At 46.0% G+C, this 18,308-nt stretch overlaps 1 protein-coding gene across 2 annotated transcripts; it reads left to right on the forward strand.

Moving 5' to 3' along the window:
- The first annotated feature begins 7,442 nt into the window (after positions 1-7,442).
- Positions 7,443-15,155, forward strand: LOC119244652 (calmodulin-like protein 3). Of its 2 annotated transcripts, XM_037510551.1 has the most exons (4): positions 7,443-8,633; positions 10,283-10,390; positions 14,598-14,626; positions 15,013-15,155. In XM_037510551.1, the coding sequence occupies exon 1, from the start codon at positions 7,546-7,548 to the stop codon at positions 7,993-7,995; it is 450 nt and encodes a 149-aa protein (XP_037366448.1). In that variant the 5' UTR covers positions 7,443-7,545; the 3' UTR covers positions 7,996-8,633; positions 10,283-10,390; positions 14,598-14,626; positions 15,013-15,155. The 2 variants fall into 2 exon arrangements, with proteins under 2 accessions (XP_037366448.1, XP_037366447.1); XM_037510550.1 differs by lacking the exons at positions 14,598-14,626; positions 15,013-15,155 and adding an exon at positions 14,314-14,465.
- The last annotated feature ends 3,153 nt before the right edge of the window (positions 15,156-18,308 follow it).

Here is an 18,308-nt window from a genome sequence, read left to right on the forward strand (position 1 = left end):
AAAAATACAAAGCTCTGCCAGCATCTAAAGTTCTTTCTCCTGATTCATTGTGCCGAACAAAATTCACTGTTAATCAAACTTCTCTTTTCCAAGGAATATGGCCATTTCAGATAAGTGCCTGGATCCAGCTTCACGTGCTTCATAATAAAGATACCCTCGCCCGAGTATTTTCCACCTGGGAACCCTGGAACACACAGTCTCATAGCACCATGTCTTTGTCTTCCTGAGCACCCCTCCTCCAAGGAAAGCTGTGTCCATCACATGCCCGCTCTTTCCCTTACTTCTTTGTTGTTGTTGATCTCCCTTCTTCATTCTAATTCTTTGTTTTTAAGATGTATTTATTTGTGCATACAAGAACTGGGGTACAGGCCAGAGTTGCCGGGGCTAGAGGAGGCAGAGTGGGGAACAGAAAAGGCAGATTGAGGGGAGCAGCAGGCAAGTCAGGAGAGATCTGCTGCACCGTGTGGGTTGCTCCCTGGCTGGCCAGGGATTGAACTCGTGCTGCAGAGGCTGCAGATAGCTTCACAGTGCTGCGCTTAACCCCTTGCACCACCAGGGAGGACCCATTCTAATTCTTGAACATGTTTTATTCTTCCTTCACCCATCATCAAGCAGCATCCAGCAGCTGATGCTCACCTTGGTATGTCCCACCTAGAAGGAAGAGTCTCACACACACACCCTTCCTTGCTCATGCCAGGGCCTTTGGGCTTCTCCACTGAGTCCCTTGGATCCCACTCCCCTTCCCCCTCCACTTCTCCCACCTCCAGGTTGATGGCTTCACTTCTGACTGTCCTCCTTCTCTGAGTCTCCAAACCTGGCCTCTTCTCAGATGTCAGCACTTGGTCCTGGTGAGGCTCTTTTGATCATCTCCATATTCCCTGAGAGGTCAGTTGAGAGCTCTGTCCTCCATGCACAAATGCAGAAATGGATCCACAGAGCCATGACCAGGTGTTCTGTTGATAGCTCTCTCAGAATTGGGACTGGACCTCAGCCTCTTGGTTTTACTGGGTCATGATCTCAGGAGAAAGAAGCTTTGCATAATCCAATGTTTCAAATAGCACATTTAAAACCACTGGGTAGGAATGAGCGTCAAAGTGAGTGCTGGTAAAGCTGAAACTAGTTTGCTGAACTGCCTTGCCTCCTCAAACCACTTACCCAGGCGCTGGGCACACGCTACAAATCTTCTTCATTCTTCCACACCTCATGTGCTGACTAGCAGGCAAATGTGTGCACAGGAACACTTGAAGTGTGTGCGTGTGTGTGTGTGTACGCGCACGCGCGCACACACATACACACACATGTGTCTTCCTGTATGAAATGAAAAGGTTTTCATCACAATCATAAACTTCAAAGGCTTGGGACTTGGAACAAATGTTTTCCTGCCTCTCAGTGAGCTCCAAATCCTTCAGGGAAGATCAGCTCTATCTCTTTTAGATAATTACCACACTGTGATGGTTATGGAGGCTTAAAGTCACAGACAAGCCTGTTTGGATTTCAAATGTATCTTAGAATCACAAGATTTGAGGCATGTGATCCTCACCCCTGGACAGTATCACCTCATTTAATAGTTTCTGCTTTGTCGATATGTTTTTTTCAAAACAGCAAATATAGAGTTTGAAAGACTGATGAGTCATACAAGTGAACTCCTCCAGAACCAGCATGCTTCCCTCCCTGCTCTGTCCCTACCATCCCCCTCCAGGGCCAGCCCACCACCCCCTCTTGCTCCCCAGTTCTGGGAAGGCACCAAGTGAGTGTGGCAAGTTACTTTGGAAAAGTCCCCACTCCTGGCATACATTATTTAAAAAGTCACCTTTTCCCAGGAAAAAAGTCCAGGAAGAGATTTTTCTTTTACTTGTTTGGTTGTTTGTATCATGATATTAATTACTAATTTGCTTTTGTTTGGCCTGAGCATTTAATCTTGATTTAATCAACTTGGCTTTGGGCATTAAATGAAGCTCACTTTCATGTCACTGTTGTCCCCTCTATGTGAGCACAGTGATGGAGGCATTCTGAGATGCTGACGGCACTGACCTTATAATTGGCCCCTCAGGAGGTAATGGCACTTGAAACATGGTTTCAGCACAGGGTGGGCACCCCTAGGGACTGGCTTCATGCACCAGTCACCCGGCAAAGGCAGTGGGACATGACATGAGGACACATTGACCCAAGAAGACCCAGGAAACTCAATCTGATTGTTCAACTTCTTTGACACCTGACAAACCTCATTCTGCAGGTGGGGCTTAGGATTATAAAATCAAACCACTCCTCCACTTTATGACCAAATGGGAGGCAGCAGCCCCACCAGCTCAGGTGCTTTCAAGTCAGGTATCAGCTTTTATGGGATGGTCTGTCTGGTTACTTATCAGATTTCAATTAAGCAACTCACACTCCAACCAGAACAATGATCAGGGTGAACTTAAATGATAGTCAGACGAGGCAGCACTGTAGAAACCTTGATGATTCATACAGACTGACCCAAGTCATTGGAAGGGCTGGCCCCTGTGCCGTTGTTGGGGAGCCATTTAAGGTATGATTAGAAGGGAAGATCCAGGATCCTTCATTCCCACTGTTGGAGAGAAGATCTTCTGGCAATTAGGGTGATAGGAAAGTGTTTTTTCACCCCATGATCATTGCAAGTTAGAATGTACTGCTGGGCATATCCTGGCCTTCGAAAGAAAAAAAAAAAAGCACAAGTAACTGGTTAACACCAAGTATAAATGCCACTGCTGTCCCCATACAAGCTTGAAGAATATTTTTAATGTCTCATGATTATGTCCTGTTTGTCTATATCACTGTCACATATTAGACTGTGAGATGCAGATTCCAGAGAAACACACACTGAGAATGCTGCAAATTCAGGCATCAGGTTGTTTCTATAAGACATGTAGGGAAAACCTGACAGAAAGTAGGTATGTCTGCTGCTGAGACCAATGACTCCAAAGTCTCACCAGATCGAAGATCAAATGAGAAGGTAGCCTGAGACAAAAGCAAGCCAAGGAGATTACCCTGGGATGGATGTGTGCTTTGGAATGAGAGGGACCCCAAGGAGCTATTTAATTCTTCCTTCTGCATGTTTCCCAGCTAGCCCTAAATCACACAAGAAGCCCCACCCATAAGGGGGAAAGTGGCAGTCCTAGCAAGCGTACCCTCGACCATGCTTAGTTGATGGGCTCCCAGGACCCTTGCCTGTTCTGAACCCTCACCTCTGTCTCTCCACCTGATCCTCTAGATTGACTCTGGTTGACTGTCTATCTTGTAAATTTGACTTTGAGAGGGAAATTCATCTTTCCAAACACCTCCTTGTACCCCTGACTAAGAAGAGAAGTCCCGCCTCACCCTGGATCCCCTGCCTTTATCTCTTCCGTTGGCCTCTGGCCTCTAAAGTGCCAGGGCCCCAGGGTGGTGACTATAATAAAGAGCTAGTCAGATAAAAGTGCCACATGACCACACAGCTTGCCAGGAGTTGGGAGCATAAGTCCACCGTCCTAGGGCCCAGGCAGCACAAATGAGGTCAACAAGGATGGGGGAGTTTCTAGGGTCAGTGTGGAGATGTGAAACAAAGAACAAGCTGTGGGTAGATGTCAGGAGGTGTTCCTAAGGTCAAAACAGAGGAAACAAGTCCTCACAAAGCCACTCAGCAAACCCAAGCACAGTGGAACTTGGGGAGACCATGTAAGGCATACGGCAGAGGTTCTGAACCAGAGGAGGAAATAGAAGACACTGTTCCAGCTGTCTTTGTGCAGGGGGAGACAGCACTAATTTTTCATGACAACGTGGTCCTCTTGCACTCCATCCATTTAGAACTATAGATTGTGGTCTAGTAGGCATAGGGTCTGTCCCACCTCAAAGGACTTGACAGGGAAAGAAATTAGAAGAAGCTTTACCTCCTATGAAATGTAAATGAGAAGAAATAGAAAACAAACAAGTAAATAAATGAACAGTTGGACTTAATACAAGAGTGGTGAGTTATAAAGTAAATAAAATAGAAATGATGTGGTAGAGGAGAAGGTCTAATTAAAAGTTGACAGTGGGAAGGTCTCACAAGAAGGTATATTTGATATTCAGCTGAAGTGACAAGAAGCAGCAGAAGCTTTAAGTTTGGAGACAGTGTCCAGAAAGACAGAGCAGCTCATGCAAATATACTAAGGTGGAAATCAGGTTGGGAGTGTTCAAGGAACACAAAGGCCTATGTTGCTGGAGCATCATGTTGAAGATGAGAATGTGAAGAAGGCAGGAAACAGTTTTAGAGGGCCAAGAGGTCACTGCAGGGAGTTTGGATTTTACCTGAACTCTGAAGAGAGGCTATTATAGGGTTTTGAGCAGGAAATGACATACACCAAATTATAACATTAAAAGGAATTCAATTATGAGGCTGTTGCAACAGTCCTGCCTGGAGATGCAGAGAATGTGTAAGATAAAGCTGAAAGGTTGGTGGTGAAGTGGGAGTGAAAGGGAGGAGTACAATATGACTCTAAGGTTTTGTCTGAACAAAAGTAAATTGAGTATATTTTTTTAGAGAAGAGGAAGACCAGACAAAGCAGGTTCAGAAAGAGATCAAGACGTCTGTTTTTATCAGATTAATTAGAGGTAGCTATTAAACTCTGCAATAGCAGTGATATGTTGGAAACTGGATACCTGAGGTGCTGGGGAAGGAAAGTCTAGAGTCTGGTCTGTATCAACAAGCACACTGCTCTCTCCCTGCACTGGTAGACCTCTCTAGCATATCAGTTCCAGGCTTCTCCAGTATATTCTGTAGCTGCCAAATAAGAAAGCAGAAGACTGAGTTGGTGAAAACCTGTAGAAAACAGAAGCTGACTGGGACTGTAGGAACTGAAAGATCTAGTTCCCATCCAAATTTTCACCTCGCTGGATTTTTTTTTCTTTTTTTTTTTTTTAAAGATTTATTTATTTATGCATACAAGAGCTGGGTACAGGCCAGAGCTGCAGGGGGTGAGAGGATTCACCAGAGTGGGGAACAGAACAAGCAGACTGATTGAAATACATACTATATTGTAAAGGTACCCTATGGTCTGAATGTTTGGGTCTCCCCAAAATTCATATGTGGAAATCCTAACTCCCGGAAGAGATGATATTAGGAGGTGGGAACCATGTAGGTGATAGCTGTTGAGGGTGAAGGCTCCATGAATGGGATGAATGCCTTTATAAAAGAGGTTCCAGAGAGCTCATTTGTCCCTTCCACCATATGAAGGTACAACAAGTCTTCAACCCAAAGAGGGCCCCCACCTGCCCATGCTGGCACCCTGATCTCACATTTCTCACCTCCAAAACTGTGAGAAATAAATTTCTGCTGTTAATAAGTCACCCAGTCTGTGGTTTTCTGTTATAGCAGCCCAAATTGATGAAGACAATATATGCAGTGATTTAACCTTTGGAAGATCTGCAGAACTCAGTAAACCAATATTTTCCAATGACCAATACATGACATTGTAAAATCATGCATGGGTAAAAGAGCCATTCAAAGCACAAGAGTGACCAATGGATTTCAGTAGAACAGACTGAAAATACATCGACATGGTTTCAGTTCCCATACTACAACTAACCTCTCAGAAACTATCTTTTGTCAAATTTTTACATGGTAAGGGTCATCTAAACGCTCTCTCTTTTTCCAACTACATACCTTATCCATGTGAAGCTGAATTATCACATACTTAGACACAACATTTACCACAGTATGAAAGCCAGATGGTAGAGATTTGCAATGTTGCTTTTAAATGCTACTTTTCTCCTTACTTTTTGTTTTGGAAATAACTTTTTTAATTTTATTTAAGTAACATTGGTTTATAATATTATAGGCTGCAGAAATGGAATAAATTTTCATAAAACTTTGTTATTTATGTTAGCATGTACTGGGCTTTATTTTTAACTTACAAATAAGTATATAAGATATACTAAAACTTTTAAAACTAGGTTTTAATTTCAAACCTAGTAAACAGTGATAGATATACCCCACATAAAGGAAAGCTCCTTGGAGTTCTCAATTAATTTCAAAGGTTTAAATGGGTTCTAAAGTCAAGAGCATATTTAGGGAAAGAAATCAATGTTAGTGAGATACTACCGGAAAAGACTGCAGAAACCAAGAAAGTAAAACACATTCCCTCCCTCACAATTTCCTAACTAGCAAGTTGCAACAATTTAGCCCATTGCAATACTATGCTTTATGAGTCACGAGTAACTCTAAAATTCTTTCTGAGTTCTTTCAATGTGGCTTTTTTGAAGAACGCTCATGGGAAGCTGGATGTTTGATCCAAGACGCCATGACCCACAAACCTGCAGACACCTGTTGCTCACTTCCTCTTTTGTAGATGACAAAGGCAAGAAGCAAAACCATGTCCTAGCTTTGAAGTCTTCACCCACCAGCAAGACTGTCACAGACATGATTTCTCTCAATGTGGCAGCCCTGGGTCCTCTGCCAGTTCCGTGACTGTGTCTTTGGCTCTCTTTCTGCCTCCTGCTGCTACCCTTGTATTATTTCATGAATGTATCTTTGGAGTTAGAATTCAAAATATGAATTTGGCGGGAACACATTTAGAATATAACATTTAATTTATCAATCCTCTCTTTCGTGAATTGTGCCTTTGATGTATCTAAACCCATCCCAATCCAAACTGGATAACCTCGGATTTGAGTATCATTACCAAGCTCAAGGTCATTCAGATATTCTCTCATTGTCTTCTAGTTCTATGGTTTTGTGTTTTATCAGAAATATCTAATGAGCTTGCTTTGTTTTCTTTGTAGTTTAGCTGTGAACTGGCAATCTCTCAGATGGAATCTAAGCTTCTTAAGAAAGGACTGAGAGGGTTCTTCATGGTTCTGCTCCTAGCATCTAGAGCAATATCTGTACAAAGTAAGCCTTCAAAAAGCATCTGTGAATGAGCAAGTGAATGATTAAGTTGGAGGAAATTCTCCTACATCCATATGTTTTCTAAAGATAAGAAAACAGTGTGCGTCTACCTGAAGACAAAACCTTATTCTCCCCTGAAAATCCTGCTGCCTGTGGAAATCAAAGACTAAGGAAGGGGGTTCCTTTCAAGCAAAGCGAACTTCCTGCCAAAACCTCCACAGAGTGGGGGGAAATCTGCAGAGCTGGCTATTTTGTTGGTGAAGGGCATAAAGATTGGAGAGATAGGACAGAAAAGGAAAAATTCAAAAAGGAAAAAACTTAAAATGATATCTGCGAAGATTGCCCCCATACCCACAGTGAAGGTGTTCTGGGAGGTTCCTGACAGCAGAGTGATGGCAGGGTGGAGAGCAGCCTGCCTTTCACACACACAGGTGCTGGCGTCAGCACAATTAGCCAGCCGGCCTTGTTCCTGGTGCTGGACTCCTGTTTAAACAGGACCTGGCCTTCAGGCAACCACAGGGCGGGGGAGTCTGCACGGTGAGGGAGAACCCTGCTCCTTCTTAAGCGCCAGCAAGTCAAGCCAGGGCTAGAAAGCCATCCAGCCGGCAGCCCCTAGCATCTACACCTGGCCTCCAGCGCTGGGGGAGCCCTGACTGCACCCTGCTACCACCCCCAAATTCCCCATGGCTGACCAACTGACGGAGGAGCAACTGGCTGAATTCAAAGAGGCCTTCTCCCTGTTCGACAAGGACGGGGACGGTATGATCACCACCCAGGAGCTGGGCACCGTCATGCGGTCCCTGGGCCAGAATCCCACAGAGGCAGATCTGCAGAGCATGGTGAGCGAGATCGACCGGGATGGCAACGGCACCGTGGACTTCCCCGAATTCTTGGGAATGATGGCCCGGAAGATGAAAGACAGGGACAGTGAGGAAGAGATCCGGGAGGCCTTCCGTGTGTTTGACAAGGATGGCAACGGCTTTGTCAGTGCAGCGGAGCTGCGACACGTGATGACAAGGCTCGGGGAAAAGCTGAGTGATGAGGAGGTGGATGAGATGATCCGGGCAGCGGATGTGGATGGGGACGGGCAGGTGAACTACGAGGAGTTCGTGCGCATGCTGGTGTCCAAGTGAGGCCTGGGGTGGAGTGCTGCCACCTCCCCTGGGAGGGCCAGCCTCACTTTGTTGGGGACATGCCTCTGGCTGCTACAAGTGTTTCAGACCCGGCCTGGCTTCCTCCCTCCTCCAGCTTCCTCTGGACACTGTTTCTTCGCAGCTAAGGTTGATTCCATATGCCTCTCTGCATCTCTCTTTCCCATCTGGTCAACCTTCCCCCTGCCCTCTTCTCATCCACAATGACACAAGCTGCTCCTAAGCCAGCAAGCCTTACGTCCCTCAGGGGTAGAAGTGACATCACTGAATGAACAATGAGCAGAAGGACTGTAAATGTTGCACTGACTCCAGAAGGTGCCATCAGGAGGGCACAATGTGGCATCATAGAGCCCTCCGGGCAGGACCCCTGCAAGGCACCAGGCTCTGAGACCAGGGTGGCCGTAAGCTCCCAGTGCACAGGGGAATCTGGGCTTCATCTATTATTGGATTCTGGGTTGGGACAAATCTCGGCCCCAGACTGAGGGGTGTGATGGGGACTTAAATCATTTGGATCGGGCCTCCTGAGAAACACCACTGCCCTTCCACCCAGTGCTTGCCTATTCCCTCTGTCTCTGCCAAACTGCTATGATTCATCTTTTGAAGCTGCAAGTAAAGCTGGGGTCAGTTCTAACATGTTTATGTTTATCCTTATGGTGGGAACGTTGAATCAAAGGGAGAGGGGAAACTGCAGGGGCATAAATAAATAGCTTGTGTTGTGTTCCTATTATGTTTCTTTCTTTTCTTTTCTTTTCTTTTTTCTTTTTTTTCTGGTTCTGACTGAAATGATCCTTGTTAATCCAGTATTTAAATGAGACAGGAATCTCCATTTTTTGTGTGCTTTTGAAAATGCAATGGAAGCTTGTATTGGTGGGCCAGCGAAAGAAGTATAGATTATATAGATTAAATACTGTATATTTACTGGACCTGTTGGTAGTAGATTAGTTAAAAATGCATGAGATGCTTGGGATTTGGGAAGACACTATAGTCTTGTTTGCCCCCAAAGGGCCTTACCAGAGGTTTGGTTCTGAAAGGGAGGTGTCACTTGTGGGTGGAGTCCACGTGGGGCTCACCAGAAATGCTCCATGGTGCTGAGACGGCCACAAGGCAGCCAGCCCATCCTAGATTGGTGCTTTTCCATGCCCCCCTCGCCACCCTCATATTTCCTCTCCTGTAAAACTAAGAACGTGGGCTTCGGGTATATACAGACTGGGCTTTCATCTGCCTGACTGTGCTCAAATTATGGTCGTCTCCATGAGGACAGCAGACACGCAGCCCTTCCTGGGAGTGGCTCAGCTGGAAGCACCTGCAGTCACAGTGCTTCCCAGCATGTGGGGGAGCTACTCTTAGCAGAGAAAGTTGAGAGCTTCAGAAAACAGTGCCAGATCCCCCACTGGTGGTGACCGAACTGGCCTTAGGACCAAGTCTCTACTGATCACTCACAGCTTCTCCAGGTCCCTTTGCCTCCACGGTGACCCAGTGATTAGAAGAGGGTCACTCTCGGCATTAGTGAGGACTGGAAATAATATTATTACGTCCGGCACGCACTGGGTGCTTAGTGAGACTAGATGAGGGTGCAGAAGGGACAAGAACTGAGAGGAGAGACAATGGTGGCATCTCAGATGGGGTCTGGTCCCAGTGCGATGCTATTTTAAAGCTTCTTTCCAGTGGTGGAAGAGGTGACAGTGGGCTTTGCTGGCTTGGCCCGTTTGGGCTAATCCTCCCTGCAGCCCTCAACAGTGGGGGCTGGGAGGAAACTTGAGGCCAAACCCCACGAATGCTGGACAGAGAGACTGGATGTCACTGGACTGCAGCTCCCTCAGCAGAAGAGCAGCTTTAGAGGTTCTTCATGGCCCCACCTGGCACAAGAAACATGGACACATTTGACCCAGGGACAAATAAGATTCCCATCTGAGTGTCTTTCATGGGTGTCTCCTAGGTGCCACAGAGGGAAAGAAGCAGAGATAAGAAGGGGGTGGGCTCAGTCTCCCTTCCCAGCAGTGTGCACCAGTCCTGTAGCCACACACTTGTTTTTTGGGAGATTTGGCGTTTAGAACTTTCTTTCCACAAGTGCTGCTAATACTCCTGCTAGCAGAGAATTTGTGCTTTCCACCAGCCTACCAGGCAGTTATCCAAGGCAGATCATCCTGTAATTGGACATATCGCAGCCTTTTAACAGGCTTTAGAGTTGTTTGTGGGAAATGCTTGGGGTCCAGGCAGGAACCAGGCATGTTATGGAAGACGTCCTGACAAGCCTCTGACCCTCCCTTAGATGTTACAGTGAAGGATGGGAGCCCAGGAAGACTAAAACAGATGTGACAACAGGTCTCTGATCCAATCCTGGCGTGTCCACCACTGCTGTCCTGACACGGGGACTCAGGTAAAAGACACATTCCTTTGGGGCTTTCAGATTGGTAATAAATGGAGTCTCTGCTATCTATGTGAGAAATATGATGAGGTCACAGAGTTGAACATGCTTCCTTTCTTCCCTTGGCCTTATTTTTCTGAACACAATTTTTTAAAAACATTTTCCATCATCCGTTCTCATTCACACAGGTCATTAGCCTGCTCAGCCATGTGGCTGGGCCCCCTCCAAACCTGATAGGTTAGGGTTGAGGGGCATCAGGCCCGAGAGATGCAGCTGGGCCAGTGCTCTGGATTCAGGGGGAGTCCCCTGCCTTGACAGGTGGCCAGAAGCCACACCCCCTTCCATTATAGACTTCCATGCCAGGTCTCAGACACTCCAGACCTAGCGAGCCCTGTCACACGCCAGCCTCCTCCCACACCCCACTCCTTTCACTCTTCTTCCTCCCTACACTGGCAGGACCTGTGCTGTCCCCAGACACCAAGACAGGTACTTTATTCATAAAAATTGGTCATCATAATTGCCAGGTCCAGGGCTCTGGAATTGGTGAGTAGAGAGGGGAGGCCTGGAGGCCAGAAAGGAGCCTCCAAATAACCCCTAATCGTAGAAGACTGTGAGGGTGTGAAGGAGGAACCGGCCTGCAACTCAGCACTTCCTGTGCCCTGTGTCTTCTGGAACAAACTTGCAGGCCTAGCTCTTTACCCATATTTCCTTTCTCTCCCAGTCACTGAATAATTTGGATTTAACCTCTCTACATCCCCCAAAAAGGCACGATCTGACTGCCGTTCCAAAGAGCATTCCATCCATCCTGACAAAGGAATGCGTAAATATTACCTCGGCTTTCATGTGCTCTCACCAAGCTGCTCATAAATCAACGCTCAGGGCTCCTGGACCTCCCAGACTATATAAAGCCGCTCCTCTGGCTCCTGTGTTTCCAATTTTAAATCAAACACCACCCAGCCCCGCCGGCTCCTGTTTATCCTCACAGATTCCAGGGACCGTTCAAAGCCTCCCTGAACCAGCCAGCTAAAAATGACTCCATTGTTCTTGCTGCAGAAATTTAAAATTAAAGCTTATGTATGAGCTAGAGATTGCACCGTGATCGGTAGAAGCAATGGGCAATCGAGGTGTGTTTCTCCCCCAAAAAGTGAAGCTGAATGGGGTGGGGAATAACTATCTCTGAGAAGGTCTGGGCCCCCACACCTGCCACCCTACCCTCCATCCTGCTTTTCTGGTGGTTGTTTCTGTAGCAGCCAGGTTCTCAGACTGGAGCCTGGAACAGCCCCAGGAGGGCAGGGGCCTGGAACTGGTGAATGGCCTTCAGTAAGTCCCTCCCACCAGGGACTGGAACACTGAGCACCTGCCCCCGATTGAGGGGTGGAGGAAGTCAGGGAGAGTATGGCCAGCTTGGATAGTCCTGGAGAGTATGGCCAGCTTGCCATAGCCAGAGGAAAAATAACTTTCAAGGACTATATGATGGAATCTTACATGTTCCCCAACATCTCCAGGTCTTCCATTGCTTTCTATGGTGCCTCAGAATTACCAGGGAGGGGAGAGGAGGCAGGCACTTTGTACAAGTGAAGGCTGAATATCAGGAAGACCCAGGCTGCCTGCCTGGTGCAGCCCTACAGACCTGGGCTAACTGAACATCAGTGCAGCAATCCCCCCAAAACTGGCCACATGCAATCCTGCTGCACACACAACCTGGTCACCAGCGAGGTTGGTCTCTTGTCTATTGCCCAGAGTGCACCCCGGGGCATGGCTTGGAAGCTCTGACAATGGACACACAGCTCTCACTGAGGACACACCTATGTACCGGGACAGGGATGTCAGGATGTGCTTCCCATGCACCGTGGGGGCTCATCCTCTAGCCCCTTTTCTTCCTTCTCTCTGTGCTCTTGATGGATTCTCTAGTACCAGAAAGTAAGATCATCAATTCTCCATGTGACAGTAGTTGGAGGTAACGTCCTGTTCCAGCCCACTTTCTCTCCTCTCTGGGCAAAGGAGTACTAACTCTCTTGGGAGTTTTTTATATGGTGCATATTTAAGCCTCTTACCACACTAGCTGTTCAATTCTTTTTTTTTTTTTTTTAAGATTTATTTATTTATTTATACAGTCAGAAGCGCGGGAGGGTGAGAGAATTCACCAGAGCCAGCGCGGGGAACAGAACAGGCAGATTGAGGAAGCACAGTGCTGAGGAGAGCCTGCGCGCCATGCGGGACCCCCCCCCCCCCCGGGGGCCGCGGATGGAACCGGTGCTGCAGAGGCTGCAGGCAGCTTCGCAGCCCAGCGCTCAACCGCTGCACCACCGGGGAGGCCCAGATGTTCAATTCTTGACACATTTCTGTTTTCCTAAATCCCTCTTGGTGATGCATCGCTGGCCCCCAGCAAGGCTTGACCAATGCCAACAGCAGTGGGGCCGCTACTCCCTATTTTGAATAAAAGAATACAGCACTTCTAAGAATAAAGCTCCTGGTGCAAAGCAGATTTGTGGCCTGATGATGTGCTGCTGGTTCAACAAATACTGTTGAAGGGGTGTGTGTGTGCACGTGCATGCCCACGAGAACTAGACTGCAAAGGCCATAAAGTGCATAGGACTCAAGGACTTCCCAATGAGCAGAGGGACACCAGGAAACACACGGCCATGTGACAGTGCATAAGGACAGAAAGTACTCCACAGTGGAGAGGAGGAGGTGCCACACGCACCTGCTTAACAAGTGGAGGGCGGGGGAAAGGTGTGGGAATACTTCACAGAGAGGTGTCTGCCAGCAAGGTGTCCTGGAGGCAGCAAGACATGGAGGTGGGCGGCTGAATTTACTGTTCCCAGGCAGAAGGAACAGCAAGGGAGAAAGTTCAGAAGCACAAAGAGGCACAATGTCTGCTGCCTTCCCATTCATGCCACCACTTCCTCTCCATCATTTTTTTTTTTAAAGATCTACTTCTTTATGCATACAAGAGCTGAGGAACAGGCCAGAGATGCGGGTGGGCGAGAGGACCCACCAGAGACAAAGTGGGGAACAGAACAGGCAGACTAACTGAAAGACACTGCTGAGGGGAGCAGCGGGCGAGACAGGAGAGGTCTGCTGTGCCATGTGGGTACCTCCACAGTCGGGGATCGAACTCATGCTGCAGTGGCCGCGGATAGCCTCACAGTGCAGTGCCTAACCCCTTGTACCACCAGGGAGGCCCCCATCCTTATAAACTTGTTCTGATGTCCAATCAACTAAGAAGCCTGACTTTCCAATCTCCTAACCTCCAAGTTAGATTAGCTTAACATGTGACCCATGTCTGTAACCTCTGCATTTACCTAATGATATTACCATGATCTGACAGCTCCCAAATCCCCCACTGAACTGTCAGTTCTTCCAGTGAATCCACTTCATATCCTAGCATGGGAGCTGGCTGGAGTCCATGAACAGACAAGCAAGTTGGGTGAATGTGTGGAGCAACTGAGTGTATTCTGGTTGGAAAAGTTAGAGCTGATAATGGAAAGAGGGTGTGTGCAAAGTGATGAGGCTATTCTTGATACTGTGGACAATGGAGAGCACTGCATTACTCTTACACAGGGGAATGAGTTGAGGGAAAGGCAACATGGCAGACAGAAGATCAGCAGCTGAGCAAAACAAAAGAAACAAGGTAGGAAAGCTGGGTAGTGATCCAGGTGAGAGAAGAGAGGACATGAAGCAAGGTTGTGGCAATGAGAGAGTAAACAAAAAAAAAAAAAAAAAAAAAAGAGGAGAATGGATTAAAAAGATAAAGAAATAGAACTTGGTGGGCAATTAAGGGAAGGAAGCAAGAAGAACTTGGGGCATCGAGGCCAAGAGTATTGTCCTTGCCTGAAAAACACAATTGAGAAAGAGAAGGATTTTTATTTTATTTTGATGGCTGGAAGAACAAGATATTAAATTTAAATTTTTAAATCTTATTGATTTTTTAGGTAATGGGACTTCCAAAAGGCCAGAAGTATATGTTTGGAACTAGGCTGAAGATCTGCGGAGTCATTGAAGATAGAATCCAAACGGGTTTTCCCACCTTGCTCACATGCTACTGCATTAAAGAGCCATTAATGAGTTTAGGTTACTGCTCTGCTGTTACCACCCTGAAATTCTTCATGATTTTTGAGTTGTTAAGAAAGGAAGTGTCACATTTTTATTTTGCACTGGACTTCATAAATCATGTCCCCTGTCCTGCTCATCACAATGTTCTTTGCTTCTTGGACAGGGCCTGCCACACAAGGAACAGCTCAATGGGTAAGTAGAGACTTAGGAACCGACAAAGGGCATGGGAAAGTTGTGGTTGTTGGGGTTTGGTGTGTGGGGTTCCCTCTGAGAATGAATTCAGTAGTCTCCTATTCAAAAGTACCTGGTAAGTTTATCAAGGAAAAAAAGATGCCTGCATAGGCACAGACTGGCAAAGAGCTGTGTGGAACAGAGCAAGGGTCGTTCTTATTTTATGGATTTCTCTCTGATGGAACTATTCTGAGGAATTTATCCCTTTGGGGATAAATTAGTTGGTTTTCTGGAATGACTGATAGTCCTCTCTGCCCCTACATCTGATTAATAATCCTGTCTCCCTTTTCCCCCGGCCCCCGGATTTTGTCCTTACGAAACTGCCATCCTAACTTTTCTGCTCTAAGCTCCCATCATAATCAATAAGAAGAGGAGAATGGGGAGCAAGCAGTGTGGCAAAAATCAGATGAGAAATCAGGAAGAAGTGGGCTGGCAAGGACAGCTGAGGGTTTGCCCCCAAGGATGGGGGTCCTCTCTCTTGAAGCCTAGATCCTCTGAGCTGCCTGCTCTTCTCAAACAGTCTGTTTCCATGAGGACCCTCCATCTTCCAAAACTGAATATCAAGGTAGGGTCTTTGCTCAAGAATTGATGTATACTTCTATCCAGCCTTTGGATACAGCTTCAACTCCTTCAGAGAGCTTCTTTCTCCAGAAAGCACTGCTGGTGTTGTCAGATTACACCCCAAATGCAGGAAAACAACTCACAATAAAAATCCCCTACAACTGGCGAGAACCCAGTCACCAAAGGACCTGTTAATTCCCTGCTCTTCAGTTTTTCCCCCAGAGTCTCCCAGTCAGAAGAACAATCTAGTCAGAAAAGAGGTCCCATCACCCCAGGATATGTGATCAGACAGCCTGAAGTTGTAAATACTCCCCCAAAGTCCCTCTCTTTCTGTCATCACTGCCACTGAAGGAGGGGAGAAGTAGAAGTTCAGGTTGTAGAGTGTGATTCTTTTGTTTGGAAAAGAAAATACTCCACCTTGATTGGATTAAGTTCTTTCAATTCAGAAAGAGGGATTAGACAGGAGCTGCTAAAGCGTTGTTGTTCTTTTCCAGTAAGAGCTAAACCACAAGGAATGGTCTTAGACATCCACAGAGAAGACGTCAATTAAATGTGAAAAATTTCACAATAGCACAGATTTTGAGATGTTATCAGAGGAGACCAAATTGGAGAAAATTTGACCTGGAGAGGGGGAAGTCTTCGTACTCCATACAGCCCTCCCGCAGCTTGTGGGGGTGTATGTCTGAGTTATACATGAAAGCTTTGTTAGGCTGTCCCAACAGATACCAGCTGCACTTCCAAGAAACAGGCTTTGCAAATAAAGATCTGGGTTCAAAGTCCTCTGCCTAATTTTAAAAATAAATTTTCTGTTCTTGGATCCAAAGATTTTGTGGTATGATGTGAGCCCCAGTTTCAGCAGTCACAACTTCAACAAATAAAAGGGTGTTCCCAAAGGAGACTCTGTGAGGATGGAGCAAGACTCAGTTTGTAACTCCAAACCTGTGAGGAAAGTCTAGGTCTGTCGTCAACAGTTTCCACAAAAACGGCACAAAAACAGGCGAAGATTTTGCAACAGACAAGTCCTCTGTGAAGATACCAGGAATCTCCAAAGAATTGCTAAAACCAAATTTCTTTAGCTTAGAACACAGAACCTTCTACAAGGCAAATGGGGTTTCACTTTGGAATCTGGTCCCATTGGCAATCTGATTTCTCTTCTAGTAGGAAGATAAGGTGTGAGGTATGAAAGGACAGGTTCCAGGGAAGACAGAGTTCTATTGAACAATCAGATATTTATTTCAATGTATATTTCATTTATTCATTTATAAATCATATGATTATTTTTTGAACATCTGCTACATGCCAGACTGTTTACTAAATGTTTACTAAACTTTACTAAAGATCAAGAAACTCCTGGTAAAAGTAGTCCCAACAGCTTGACATAAATGTCTCAAACTAAAACACTTCCAGTGCCAGAAGTGTGAACCAGGGCGGGAAGGATATTGCCCTCCTGCTCACACAAGCTTCTTTATCAGTGTGTTCCCCATAGATGAGAACTTCCATTTTGGTTAGACTTTGATAGGTACTGAATCCCCACTGACTTGCATCTGATGATTGCAAGAGTTTTGCACAATACAGCTTCTGGCTCAGTAAACTCACAACTTCATTTCTTTTCCACCACCCCCATTCTTCTGGGACCAGTGTCACAGGACACTGCCACATGGCAATAATACCGCAGGCTCTGTGGCTTCACATCATCTTGCCAGTTGGGTGAAGGTAATGCTCTTGAGTCCATCTTCTACCCGTACGTCTGTGCATAATTTCAGTGCATGTGAAGCATCTCCAGGCTGCCAACGTGCAGAGTAGCAGGCCAGCAGTCTTCGCTGATCACAGTTAAAAATAGGTGACTTTTACAAATTTGCAAAACTAATTGACCATGTAAACACAATGTCAGACCCCTCCCAGGACTTTGGAAAGAAGACTCTGAAGCAGAAGCCTGAGCTTCAATTTTTATAAATTTATGTTGCTGTCACATTGGTTGATAACACCATATAAGTTTCAGGGGCACAGCACCACAATTCAACATTTATATAGTATGATCATGATCATCATCGAAAGCCTAGTTTCCTTCTGCTATCATACAATTAACCATTTTTACTTGTTTCATAACCCCCCAATCAAGGGTAATTTTTATCATGATAAATACATATCTAGGCAAAGTAATGAAACCAGGAACATATAACCATTACAAGCCTTTTGAATATTCTTGATTCATCTCTCTTTTCTCAGTAGAGTTCAAAGAGAGGCCATGTCAATTGCCTAGATTCTCAGCCCTGGAGGTTGCCTCAGGTCTTTGTCAAGAGTCATAAACATAGATTTTAATCAGCTCTTCATAAATGCCAATTAAAGATGTTGTGACGCTAAGCGTTTTCCTCTAATTTGAGATCTGACTTCCTCTCTTACTCCCCATATACCCCATGTGCGTACTTTTCTCTGTCAGACCCTTTTATACTGTCCATCCTCTATTTCTATTTCTCACTGTTTAATTCTCTGTAAAATCTCTCTTTCCTCCACCTCCCTCTCTCTCTCCCTCCCTCCTGCTCCCTTTTCTAGTTAAACCTCTCTGGCTGGAGCTGTCCTCTATTTCTGTATTTCTGCTGTTCCCTATCTCCTTTTCTCTCCTCTTTTCACTCTAGGTTTTCTGTTGCTACTGTCTGTGTGTCTTCATTATTTCAGTCCAACTCTCCTCACTACCCAACCCCCAGTCCTTCCTTGATGCCTTCCACTTCTTTCCAAACACAACACAACCTCTACTCCATGCTAACATATTTTTTTCCTATTTATTCATTAGTTATTTAAGAATTTGATCTTGGGTCATAGCCTCATTACATATTGCTTTTCCTTCCTGTGGCATGAAAGCTTTTGAGCAGCATTTCCCTTCAGGTTGCAGGGCAGGGAGTGAGGCCAGAAACAGTAGGAGCTGGTCCAGGGCTCTTGCTTTTGTTTTTGCAGGCGCTGCCCTGGAGGGGTAGGTGTCTTGGGACACCCTGTCTCCCAGGCACAAAAAAGCCAAGAAGAGAAGTGCATGTTAGTTGTTTGGGAATCTCTCTTAGCTCTTTGTGTTTTGTTTTTCTAGCTGGGTTTC

The sequence above is a fragment of the Talpa occidentalis genome, unplaced genomic scaffold (genome assembly GCF_014898055.3).
Source record: "Talpa occidentalis isolate TD23 unplaced genomic scaffold, MPIMG_talOcc4v2.1 talOcc4.14, whole genome shotgun sequence".
NCBI classification, from domain to species: Eukaryota; Metazoa; Chordata; class Mammalia; order Eulipotyphla; family Talpidae; genus Talpa; species Talpa occidentalis.

Coding starts and splice junctions, on each gene's coding strand:
- LOC119244652 (XM_037510551.1), top strand. CDS start 7,546: ATGGCTGACCAACTGACGGAGGAGCAACTGGCTGAATTCAAAGAGGCC.